The sequence below is a fragment of the Mesoplodon bidens genome (genome assembly GCF_964165515.1).
Source record: "Mesoplodon bidens genome assembly, chromosome: 12".
In the NCBI taxonomy this organism is placed as follows: Eukaryota; Metazoa; Chordata; class Mammalia; order Artiodactyla; family Ziphiidae; genus Mesoplodon; species Mesoplodon bidens.
This window is the reverse complement of record NC_138168.1, coordinates 40,553,321-40,566,386: the sequence shown is the minus strand read 5'-3', so window position 1 is coordinate 40,566,386 and position 13,066 is coordinate 40,553,321. Positions and strand designations below refer to the sequence as shown.

At 43.3% G+C, this 13,066-nt stretch overlaps 1 protein-coding gene across 1 annotated transcript in view; it reads left to right on the top strand.

Moving 5' to 3' along the window:
* PREP (prolyl endopeptidase) overlaps window positions 1-5,051 on the top strand; it is a 140,174-nt gene extending 135,123 nt beyond the window's left edge. Inside the window, exons 14-15 of the mRNA XM_081251114.1 lie at window positions 1,018-1,174; window positions 4,312-5,051. Coding sequence (XP_081107240.1) covers window positions 1,018-1,174; window positions 4,312-4,606 — 452 coding nt within the window. The 3' untranslated portion in view covers window positions 4,607-5,051. The remainder of the gene's footprint in view (window positions 1-1,017; window positions 1,175-4,311) is intronic.
* The last annotated feature ends 8,015 nt before the right edge of the window (window positions 5,052-13,066 follow it).

The window sequence follows — 13,066 nt, the reverse complement described above, 5'->3', positions numbered from 1 at the left end:
GGACTGCCCCCCACTGCAGACACCGATCACAAGTTCTGGACCTCCCATACTTCTGACTCACAGCTATAAACTGGGGGTTCCCATGTCCCCCTCCTCTTTCCTTACATTTACCAGTTTGTTATAAGGGATAGAACTCGGCAACAATCAGATGGAAGAGATGTATAGGATCAGGTGTGGGCGGGCAGGTGCATGCAGAGCCTCCACACTCTGTTAGCGCACCACCGTCCCAGCATCTCCCTGTGTTCACCACCCTAGAAGCTCTCCAAATTTCATTGTTTGGTGGATTTTATGGAAGTTCTATTATGCAGGCAAGATTGATTAAATCAATAGCTGTTAATCAGTGACTTGATCTCCACCCCCTCTCCTCTGCCCAGAGGTCAGGGGTGGGACCAGAAGATCCAATCCTCTAATCACATGGTTGGTTCCTTGGGCAGCCAGCCCCCATCCTGAAGCTATCTGGGGACCCACCAAGAGCCATCTCATTAGCATGGACTCAGAGACGGTTGAAAGGGGTTAGTTTTGAATTATGAGAGACACTCCTCTCACCCTGTCACTCAGGAAATTCCCAGGGTTTTAGGAGCTCTGTTCTAGGAACTGGGGACAGAGACTAAACAGGTATTTCTTATTGTGTCACGATATCACAGGCTAGTTTTGAGATCCTGAACAAGTTCGGTAACCACCTGCATCACCTGTGAAAGCAGCTGGGGATGGGAGGAGGGGACACAGGTTTTACAGAAAGCCCTAGAGGTTTTCATATAATGTTCCTCCATTGAGATTCGCTTTGAGGAGTAAATCTCTACTACTGATGACAATACCCACCCCTCTGCTATATTGGAAGGAGGGGGAAAGCTTGTGGGCTGTTGGGCAAGTGATTTCTGATGGTTTCTTTCTGTGCTCTTGGAAAAAAGACAACCAGGGTTCTGAAAGCATTTAAGTGTTGTTGTGTTCTGTTTTGGTTTTGCTTATTACACAGATGTTTAATGACGGACCACCTCCCTTTTCTATCTTGATTTTTAGCTGCATGTGCAAATCAGCGTCCTGACCTCTTTGGTTGTGTTATTGCCCAAGTTGGAGTAATGGACATGCTGAAGTTCCATAAATACACTATTGGTCACGCCTGGACCACTGATTATGGGTGCTCAGACAACAAACAACACTTTGAATGGCTCATCAAGTAAGGTTTTAATTCATATGACGTATTTGTGTTGCTAACAATTTGATACCAGAATACTGAACATAGTCAAAAGGATAAATGTTTGACTCCATGCCCTTCAATACCTCATATTTGCACGTAATTTACTGCAAAAGTAGGGCAAGTGGTGGGAATACCTGTCTTCCTGGTTTCGATCTGGTCTTTAACAAAAACAAACTACAAAGATGTGATGGGCAGAATTTTAAAGGTGGTCCTCTAGGATTCCTGTCCCCTGGTTCTTCAGTCAACCACTAATCTAGGTACTTCTGTGAAGGGACTTTGCAGATTAAATTAAGGTTACTAACCAGCTGACCAGGATAAGGAGATTATCCTGGATTATCGAGTGGGCCCAATCTGATGACAAACCCTTAAAGGCAGAGCAGTTTCTCTGGTGGGAGTCGGGGATGCAGCAGAAAGGGAGATGAGAGAGATTGGACGCATGAAGAGGACAGGAGGACTAGAGCCACCATTGCTGGCTTTGAAACTGAAGGAAGGCGGCCTGTTCAACCTGAGATGAACCCCAACCAACAGCCATCAAAGAAACAAGGACCTCAGTCCTACAGCCACATGGAACTGAATGCATTCTGCCAACAGCTGGAATGAGTCTGGAAGTAGATTTTTTTCTAGAACTTCTTGATAAGTGCCCAGCTAGCCAACACCTTGATTTCAGCCTTGAGAGAGCCAGAGGACCCAGTTGAGCCAAGCCAGACTTCTGACTTACAGAACTGTGAGATAAGAAATCCATGTTGTTTTTAAAAGCTGCTAAATTTGTGGTAATTTGTTAATGCAGCAATTAAAAAATAATTTTTAAAAAAAGTCATTATAACTTACATATATATGGGATTTCTTTTTCTAAATTAAGAAATAAGGAAATGAAGAGGAATATGTGCAAGAACAGTTAAACTTTTTTTGTGCTCTCAGTATAACCACATATATTTGAAACTACAAGTTGCATTACTGAAATATTCGTATCCCTCAACACTTTGGCGATAACAGTGAGAAAATGGCAAACATTTAGATTCTCAAGACTGCAAGCTACATTCTTTTTTGGCTCTTCACTCTCTTTACTTCCCACATGTAGGGCTTTTTGGATTTTTACCAGCAGTATTTAGGAATTACTCTTGGAATAGCACCAGTAGTCTATGTCCCCTCTCCCCAGTCTTCTCAGTCAATTATAAATTTTGATACAGTAATTTCTCAAGTCAGGTTTTTTCCTTCATTTGATGTGCTCTGTATGGTTAGCTCTCCACTTAGAAATTCAGCTAAAATGACTTGAATTTTTTTAATTGAATACTTTTAAACTACTCAGTTCTGTTCTGTAGGAGGGGGAAAGTTTAACTTTTAAAATACACAAGTAGCCTCACTGACACATCCTGGTGAAAGCTGAATATTTGAAGAAGCCATAGTTCCAATTAACTTTAAGAAAATATGCACTTAGGGGGATAAGTCCCATTTAAACTCAGTTGAAAATACTGAGTTAATTGTATATTGAAGGCAACAAAATAGTTGCTGGAACCTGATACTTCTAAAATTAATTTGAAAGCAAAAAAAGAGTTCTAAATATTTTTTTCTCTCAAGATGTCTGATATTCCTATTTCAGACTTTAATTTTTTAACCTGGCACCCACAGAGCTGTAGTTTCCTCTTACTTGCTACTCCCAATGAGCAGAGAGCTCAATCCAGTATATTGAAGAGGGTCCCCCCACGCCCCCCAAAATTTTAATTTCCAATTTTGTGAATGGCTGGGAAAAATAAAGCCTAACAGACTTTTTTTCTACAGAACTTCTCAGCCATGAATGTATAAATGTGGCACGTGAATCTTGAGGTGGGGAGAGGCATTATTAGTAGGCAGAGTTTCCAGACTTGTTTTCCCATAGAACTAACCCTTATCTGGAGGACTGGGGTTGATCCAGAAATACTCTGAAATGAGAGCAGAAAACAGGCCCATTGGCACCCCCATCTTATCTATTAGGAGACTAAACCCCAGAAGGTTTTACTCTTAGCTTGGTTAACTGAGTAGAAATTTTACTATTTTTGCCTATTTACCCTCCAAAATAAAACTCTACTAAAATAGTTTAATTCATTAATACTGAACACTTTGGAAAACATGACACCCGTATGGACTAAAATGTAAAGAAAAAGTATCCAGAGATGTCTTTCACTTAACTATTATCAATCACTGTTTAATTTGATTGTACTTAAGTTCTTAAAAACATTTCTGTTAACTGGAAACTTATCTTGTGCTTCAGAAGGCGTCTCCTCCACTAACTTTCTCACCATTGGCCAAAGTCAGTTTCTTTCTGCTGGACTGTGAGCCAGCAGGGGGTCAGCGGCTCAGGTTCCCTGGTTTCAGACAGGAAGCTAGGCCCAGAGGGGACCCGTGGTCTTCCTAAGACTGCCAAGCTGAGCTCAGAATAAAGGTTTTATAGATACTAAACAGGCAAAAAGCTGCTGTACACTGGATTTCAAGTTCTTCAACAAAAGAAAGGCTTGCACCCATTCTATTCACAATCAGTGATTTAGAAGAACAATCAGCATGATAGGGGTAGGGAATTAAGAGATACAATCTACTTATGTATAAAATGAAGCTACAAGGATATATTGTACAGCACGGAATATAGCCAATATTTTATAATAACTTTAAATGGAGTATAATCTATAAAAATATTGAATCACCTGAAACTAATATTGTAAATCAACTATACCTCAATTAAAATCTTTTCATGTAAAATATAAACAAAGGGACAGTCAGTCCACTTTGTAGCAGTGAAAAAGTCAGTCTGAAGAACATGAAAATATTCACCTCAAGACAGTCAGTATGCACATACTTTGGGTTGTTTCAACAGCCCTGTTTCTTTCTTACACAGGCTTCCAAAGTGGGAGCGAAATAAACGACACAGCTCCCCAGCTTCCAATAGCCCTGGCCAGTCACAGCCCAAACGGTGATGTAACTTAGCCTGCAGTGGTCACCCATGGACCAGTTGGCTGCAGTCCACTGCTGGTGACGGTAGGCGGGTAGACGATGCAGGTCACTATGCCCACCGGTCCCCGTGATTATCCTAGTGGACACACAACTCTCATTTTGACATCCGGCCTCATGAAAGTGCCTTTGCCTTTCAGATATTCTCCACTGCACAATGTGAAGCTACCAGAGGCAGACGACATCCAGTACCCATCCATGCTTCTCCTCACTGCGGACCATGATGACCGCGTGGTTCCGCTTCACTCCCTCAAGTTCATTGCCACCCTTCAGTACCTGGTGGGCCGCAGTCGGAAGCAGAACAATCCCCTGCTTATCCACGTGGACACCAAGGCGGGCCACGGGGCTGGGAAGCCCACAGCCAAAGTAATAGAAGAAGTGTCAGACATGTTTGCATTCATAGCGCGCTGCCTAAACGTCGACTGGATTCAGTAAATGGCATTTCCCACTGCCTCTGACCACTGCGGAAAACCTCAAGGGCTCTCACACCATTAAAACCGAGAAACCACTGGGCGTCATGCCTCCCCACACGAACACTGTTCCTGCACTCGCGGACTGCAGCTGAACAGAACTGCCGTGGGAATTTTATCTTTTCTAGGCTTCTCCTTTTTAGCAGGCCCTTGGCGTTTCTTTTTCCACCCTGTGCAGGCACATATTTTAAAAGGAAAAAAAGGCATGTTCGGATAAATAGCTAATGGCAGCCAACACATTGTGAATATTAGATTGCTGAATTCAGAGTCATGGTCAGGCATACTTCATATAGAGCACCTCAGTGAAATTTGCTTCTATAACTATAACCAGTATACCTTTACATAAATGTGAGACTTGTTCTCCTGAAAAAGACTTCTTTGCAACAATAATAAATGTTATTTAAGAATGAGAGGCTTTATTTCTGGTTCCTTTGTGTTGAGGAGCAACCCCAGAAGTGCAGTCATTCTGCACTATGTCCTGTCACTTGTCTATGGGAGTAAGCGATGAAGTCATAGACTGTAAGTGCTGCACGGAGGCGGAGTGCGTCCATCTAGCTCCCTTGTTTATGGTGAGGAAGCTGTTAGAGGTGGCTTACTGTCTTACATATTAACCACTCAGCCAGCTGATCATCTCGTCCCAGGCTCTTTTGGTTTGGATGCCTCCTAAAAATCAGTGGACCTGAAGCTTCAGATTACTCACCTATTTGTCTGTCTGTCAATTTGGTTACAAAGTATTTGTGGAAATCAGAGTACCTAGGATTCTAAAACTAAGAGACCACATGAGTGAACTATCCAAATTTATCTTACAATTAGAAATTTCAGCATTTGCCAAGCAGTTCTTCCCCCCATAGACCACTTCCTGGAAATAAAAATAGTCAGACTTTAAAAAGTGTGTCTCCCCAGCCTTAAATCTTTAAGAGGAGAATATATCATTCCTCAAACTTGTCCATAAAGAAAAAAAAATTAAGGCATTTGGTTTAACATTTCATGAAATACTATTCCTTTGGGTATCAGTTTAGGAGGTGGTGATCTTATTTATGAGAAAAAAAACAGCTGCTGCTTGGTCTTGCTTCATTGAGATATCACAAAAATTAATTACTATTTTGTATAAAGTATTTTAGCCTTAAAAAATTAGTTTAAAAGATTACTTCAGGGGCTTCCCTGGTGGCGCAGTGGTTAAGAGTCCGCCTGCCGATGCAGGGGACACGGGTTCGTGCCCCGATCCCGGAAGATCCCACATGCCGCGGAGCGGCTGGGCCCGCGAGCCATGGCCGCGGAGCCTGTGTGTCCGGAGCCTGTGCTCCGCAACGGGAGAGGCCACAGCAGTGAGAGGCCCGCGTACAGCAAAAAAAAAAAAAAAAAAAAAAAAAAAAAAAAAAAGATTACTTCATTAATCTAATAGCTTGTTCTTTTCCAGGTAAGTGCTATTTTCCAAATCATACATGTTTGTGCTTCTCTTGAGATCTCTACCTCTCAAATTGTGGTCTAAAGTTAGACACACTATTTTCTGTCCAGCTTATCACTACATACAAGCTCAGTTGAAAGGTGGATACATGGTTTGGCTTTTCTCTTCTACAGTTATGTTTTCTATCACTGTTTGTTTAAATAAGCACTGTATATAATGCAGCTGTCATTGAACATATGATTCATTATGAGCCCCTCCACCCAATCCCTGGAGAAAAAGTATGCCACTAGCTAGCGGTGCATGCAGGGGTTGACATCATCACCATCTACCTGGAGAGATGCTGACACTAGCTAACTGCCATGTAACTGCTGACCAGCATGACAGGAAGAAAAAACATGTATTTGTATAGATAAGGCAAAGGCAGCCTTTAATCCTAGACCAGCTGGGTCATTTGAGGCACAGGCAGCTGAGTTGTACCCATTCAGTCCAGAGCATTTGCAAGTTTGCACAGAATCTGGCTACACTTTCCCACTGAGGTTTTCTACTCAGCAGCAGAAAGTGGAAGTATAGTGTGTAGAGTCTCAGCTTCAAGAGAAATCCCAACTGTCATTCAGTAACTGGTGATTATGAGGAATAAACAAGCTAATATACTTACACGTGCCTAGCATGTAATTGGACTCCAATTGGGAGTTTTCTTTCCCAAGCTAATTTTCATTTCGAGATTTTAGCTGGACAACTGAGCGCACAGAATGAAGGTAGCTTTTACTTTTTTTTTTTTTTTTTTTGCGGCACACGGGCCTCTCACTGTTGTGGCCTCTCCCGTTGCGGAGCACAGGCTCCGGACGCGCAGGCTCAGCGGCCATGGCTCATGGGCCCAGCCGCTCCGCGGCATGTGGTATCTTCCCGGACCGGGGCACGAACCCGTGTCCCCTGTATCGGCAGGCGGACTCTCAACCACTGCGCCACCAGGGAAGCCCTGAAGGTAGCTTTTTTACACCTTAAACATTGGATGACTTAGAGGTTGGGCTCCTCCCCAGATCTCAGGGTGTCTTTCTTACTGGATGCCGCCCTCCTCTGTATCCTGGGCTCTGCCCCTCTGCTCTGTCTTACGTTGCTCTCTGGTGTTTTGAGGGAAAAAGCTGCATATGTTGCCCAGGTGGTCTAACTGCCTTGTCACAGGGCCCTGCAAACACGCCACAGAGCATTTGCTACCTTAGTAAGATAAAGTCACATTTATGATGATTAGTATGTACACACCTGGAATATTGTAAAACTTTGCAATTAGTCATGTTTCCTAATACACTAAAGCTTAGGCAGTTACACCCAAATGGTGCTGCCAGTATGAAAGGTTACATTTCAGCTAAGAAAGTCTGTCACCAAATTCTCCATATTTATCAGATAATTTTACCAGCCTCAGGGATTTCCCTGGGCAGACCGCATAGCCAGTGCCCAGAAGGCTTACAGAGCCTCAAAGATGAGTTAAGGCCAGACTGGAAAGCTGTAAGGGGGGCTGTAAAAAACAGCAAAGGTCAGACTATAAGAGGGCAGTCAGGAAGGCCAGTGGGATGAGGGCCGAGGCCAATGAATAAGGACCATTTAGCTGTATTTTGCATCCATTCATATTCTAGGGGCTGGGAGTGCAAAGAGAAAAAGTCCTGCCCTGATGAAGTCGAGACTCCAGGGGGAGGAAACAGGTGATAAACTATGTCCTCGGTCCCCTGTGCTCTAAGCTTTCGTGTGTGTGGATATGTTTGTCCTCAAGCAACCTTATAAACCATGTGCTACCCTTACCCCCATTTGGCAAAGGCTCAAGTTCACCAGCTGGGAAGTAAGCAGGCAGGGCAGTTAACCCTGGCAGCAGGACCCTGGAGACGGCACTCTTACCCACTAGTCTAGTAAGAAGCCAAAAAAGCAAGAGGCTTCCCATTCAAGATGGTGACTAGGAAGGTCCTGAACTTAGCTCCTCCCATGGACACAGCTAATTGACAGCTGCATACAGAACAATGCGCTTTGAAAGAAACCCAAAAACTAGATGAGCAACTCCTACACATGAGGTGAAAGAGAAGAAACCCACATGGAACCGGGTAGAAGAGACTGAGACACAATCTCACGATACACCCCACCCCTGACACAGCCACCCACAGTCAGGAGGGAACCCACAACTCCGAGCTTCTCCAGGAGGAGCAAAGGGTTTGGACCTCACATCTGGCAGCCCAGCTTTTTTTTTTTTTTTTTTTTGCGGGACGCGGGCCTCTCACTGTTGTGGCCTCTCCCGTTGCAGAGCACAGGCTCCGGACGCGCAGGCTCAGCGGCCATGGCTCACGGGCCCAGCCGCTCCACGGCATGTGGGATCTTCCCGGACCGGGGCACGAACCCATGTCCCCTGCATCGGCAGGCGGACTCTCAACCACTGCGCCACCAGGGAAGCCCCACCCCAGCTTTTAAGACTTGCATCTAAGAGACGAGCCTCCAAAATATTTAGCTTTGAAAGCCAACAGGGCTTGCATCCATGAGACCCACCAAGATATAGCAAACAAGAAACAATTTTTTTAATTTGTTTTGGTTTTTTTCTCTCTATCACATTTTTAATTTAATTTTAAGAAAAGTTTAATATATTTAATATATTAAAAAAATACCTCACACCAGTCAGAATGGCCATCACCAAAAAGTCTACAAATAATAAATGCTGGAGAAGGTGTGAAGAAAAGGGAACCCTCCTACACTGTTGGTGGGAATGTAAATTGGTGCAGCTACTATGGAAAACAGTATGGAGGTTCCTTAAACCAAAAATAGAGTTACCATATGATCCTACAATCCCACTCCTGGGCATATATCCAGAAAAGACAAAAACTCTAATTTGAAAAGATACATGCACCCCAATGTTCATAGTAGCACTATTTACAATAGCCAAGACATGGAAGCAACCTAAATGTCCATCGACAGATGAATGGATAAAGAAGATGTGTTGTGTACACACACACACACACACACACACACACACACAGAGGAATGTTACTAAACCATAAAGAAGAATGCCATTTGCAGCAACATGGATTGACCTAGAGATTATCATACTAAGTGAAGTAAGCCAGACAGAGATAAATACCACATGATATCGCTTATACATGGAAACTTAAAAAGAAAAAAAAAAAGATACAGATGAACTTATTTACAAAACAGAAAGAGATTCCCAGACGTAGAAAATAAACTTACTGTTATCAAAGGGGAAGGAGGGGAGGGGAGAGAGGGATAAATTAGGAGGTTGGGATTAACATATCCACACTACTATATATAAAATAGACAAACAACAAGGACCTACTGTATAGCACAGGGAACTATACTCAATATTTTGCAATAAGCTATAAGGGAAAAGAATCTGAAAAGGAACATGTATATGTATGTATGTATAACTGAATCACTGTTCTGTACACCTGAAACTAACACGACATTGTAAATCAACTATACTTCAATTAAATAATTTAAAAAATGTTTAAAGATCTACATAGGGACTTCCCTGGTGGTCTAGTGGTAAAGAATCTGCCTTCCAATTCAGGGGACACAGGTTCAATCCCTGGTCGGGGAGCTAAGATCCCACATGCTGCGGGGCATCGAAGCCCTGGGGCCACAACTACTGAGCTCTTGAGCCTCAACGAGAGAGCCCATGTGCCACAAACTACAGAGCCCACGCTCCCTGGAGCCCACACGCCACAACTAGAGAGAAAACCCGCATGCCACAACTAGAGAGAAGGCTGCGTGCCTCAACAAAGACCCAACGCAGCCAAAAAAATAAATATTTTTTAAAATTTAAAAAATAAAAAAGATCTACTTAGTAACTTTCAAATATACAATACAGCATTATTAACTATAGTCAGCAGACTGTACATGACACCCCAGAACTTATTTATAACTGGAAGTCTGTACCTTTGACCACCTTCACTCAATTTAACCACCCGAGAAACAGTTCTTCAAAGGGCTCACGCAGACTCATCTGGCTACCCCCCGGGGTCCAGCAGAGAGTCCTCTGCCTGAAAAGTGCCAGTCTTTCTGTGAAAGACACCTACCTGCTCATCTTAAAGCTTTGGCCCGAGGGGCAAGATTCTACCTGAACACACATCTAGAAGCCTACTGAAACACCCTCCAAAGTCCACACAGGCTGGTGGGGCCATATCCACACTCTCCCCTCCACCTCACCCCAGGTCACTAATATCTCCCAGAAAGACCTTGTGCATACACCTAGTGCCCTGGTTTTTGTGACACCCACTGGTCACGTGGCTCTAGTGGCCAGTGGGTCCTGTAGGACTGTAGCAAATGGACAAACAGTTCTTAACTGGCTAACCACCCCAGGGCACAGCACAGAGACAGCACACCGAAATGCACCCCCAGAATTCCTGTGAAAGAGGCCTATTAGCTTATCTTCATAGCTGTGGCCTGAGAAGCAGACTCCTAACTAAACACATCTCAGGGCTGATTATAATCCTCTCCAGAGATCACGGAGGCCAGTGGGTGTCATCCTCACACTCTCCCTCTGTCCTGCCCTACATCACCAGCATCTCCAGGAAAAGAGCTTGTGTATACATGTGGTGCCCCAACTTTTGTGGCTGTGCTACATCCCTTGATAGCCTGAGTCTGGTGGCCGGCAAGGCCTGTGTTCATGGGGCTTCTGTTCTTGTGTTAATGGGACAGCTGCAAACAAAGAAACTTCTTAACTAGCTATTACCTCAGGGCTCAGTGCAAAGAGAACAGACAGAAATGCCCATCTGGGGGCTCCCCTGGTGGTGCAGTGGTTGAGAGTCCGCCTGCTGATGCAGGGGACACGGGTTCATGCCCCGGTCCGGGAAGATCCCACATGCCGCAGAGCGGCTAGGCCCGTGAGCCATGGCCGCTGAGCCTGCGCGTCCGGAGCCTGTGCTCCGCAATGGCGGGGGGGGCCACAACTGTGAGAGGCCCGTGTACCGCAAAAAAAAAAAAAAAAAAAAAGAAATGCCCATCTGCCCCTGAAAGAGCTATATTTGCACATTTGAAAAGCTGCTGCCTGAGGGCCTAGCTTCCAATCAGCCTGCACCTAGGTGCTGACTGAGATCCACCCCTTTTGGGACACCAGCAGGTCTTTGCACACCCTCAACTACCGGAAGCCACTAAGAATAAAGCAGGCTGCTTGAACAATCACAAAGATTTGAGACAACCAAGAGCTAGAGCAGGGTGGAACAATAAGTTTCACCTCCTACACAAGGCTGCTCCTTCAAGACTGGGAGAGGTGACTGTTTCAGCTAATGCATAGAAAAATAACAGACTGTCAAGGAAAATGAATAAACAAAAGGAATATGTTCCAAACAAAAGAACAAGATAAAACCCTTAATGAAACAGAGATAAGTGAAAGTTTACCTAGTAAAGAGTTCAAAGTTACAATCAAAGATGCTCACCAAATATATATGCACCCAACATAGTATTTGCCTTATGTATTGAGGTGCTCCTAACAGCCATAAAAGGGGAAATTGACAGGAACACAATGATAGTGGGGCACTTTAACAACCTGCTTTCACCAATGGACACATCAGACAGAAAAATCAATAAGGAAATACAGGTCTTAAATGACACATTAAGCTAGATGGACTTAATTGATATTTATACAGCATACATTCCAAAAGCAGCAGAATACATATTCTTCTCAAGTGGACATGGAACATTCTCCAGGATAGATCAAATATTGGGTCACAAATCAAGCCTCAGTAAATTTAAGAAAACTGAAATCATATCAAGGATCTTTTCGGACCAAAACACTATGAGATTAGAAATAAATTACAGGAAAAAAAATGTAAAATACACCAACACGTGGAGACTAAAACAATATATTACTAAACAACCAATGGATCACCGAAGAAATCAAAGAGAAAATCAAAAAAATACCTAAAGACAAATGAAAATGAAACATGATGATCCAAAATCTATGGGACACAGCAAAAGCAGTTCTAGTAGGGAAGTTTATAGCAATACAATATTATCTCAGGAAACAAGAAAAATCTCAAATAAACAACCTAACCTTATACCTAAAGCAACTAGAGAAAGAAGAACAAACAAAACCCAAAGTTAGTAGAAGGAAAGAAATCATAAAGATCAGAGTGGAAATAAATGAAATAGAGATGAAGAAAACAATAGAAAAGATAAGTGAAACTAAAAGCTGGTTCTTTGAAAAGATAAACAAAATTCATAAACCTTTATCCAGGCTCATCAAGAAAAAAGGGAGAGGGCTCAAATCAATAAAGTCAGAAATGAAAAAGGAGAAGTTACAACTGACACCACAGAAATAAAAAGGATCATAAGAGACTACTACAAGCAACCCTGGACGCATTCTTAGAAACGTACAACCTTCCAAGACTGAACCAGGAAGAAATAGAAAACATGAAAAGACCTATCACAAGACTGAAATTGAAACTGTGATTTAAAAACTTCCAACAGGGACTTCCCTGGTGGTGCAGTGGTTAAGAATCCACCGGCCAATTCAGGGTACATGGGTTCAAGCCCTGGTCCAGGAAGATCCCACACGCTGCGAAGCAACTAAGCCCGTGTGCCACAAATACTGAGCCTGCACTCTAGAGCCTATGAGCCACAACTACCGAGCCTGCATGCCACAATTACTGAAGCCTGCACACCTAGAGCCCATGCTCGGCAACAAGAGAAGCCACCACAATGAGAAGTCCACACACCTCAACCAAGAGTAGCCCCCCACTCAATGCAATTAGAGAAAGCCTGCAGGCAGCAATGAAGACCCAACACAGCCAAAAATAAATAAATAAATAAAACTGATTCTTTAAAAAAAAATTGGAAAATTTTTTTAAAAATAAAAACTTCCAAAAAACAAGAGTCCAGGACCAGATGGCTTCACAGGAGATTTCTATCAAACATTTAGAGAAGAGCTAACACATATCCTTCTGAAACTCTTCTAAAAAACTGCAGAGGGGGGCTTCCCTAGTGGCACAGTGGTTAAGAATCCACCTGCCAATGCAGGAAACACGTGTTTGAGCC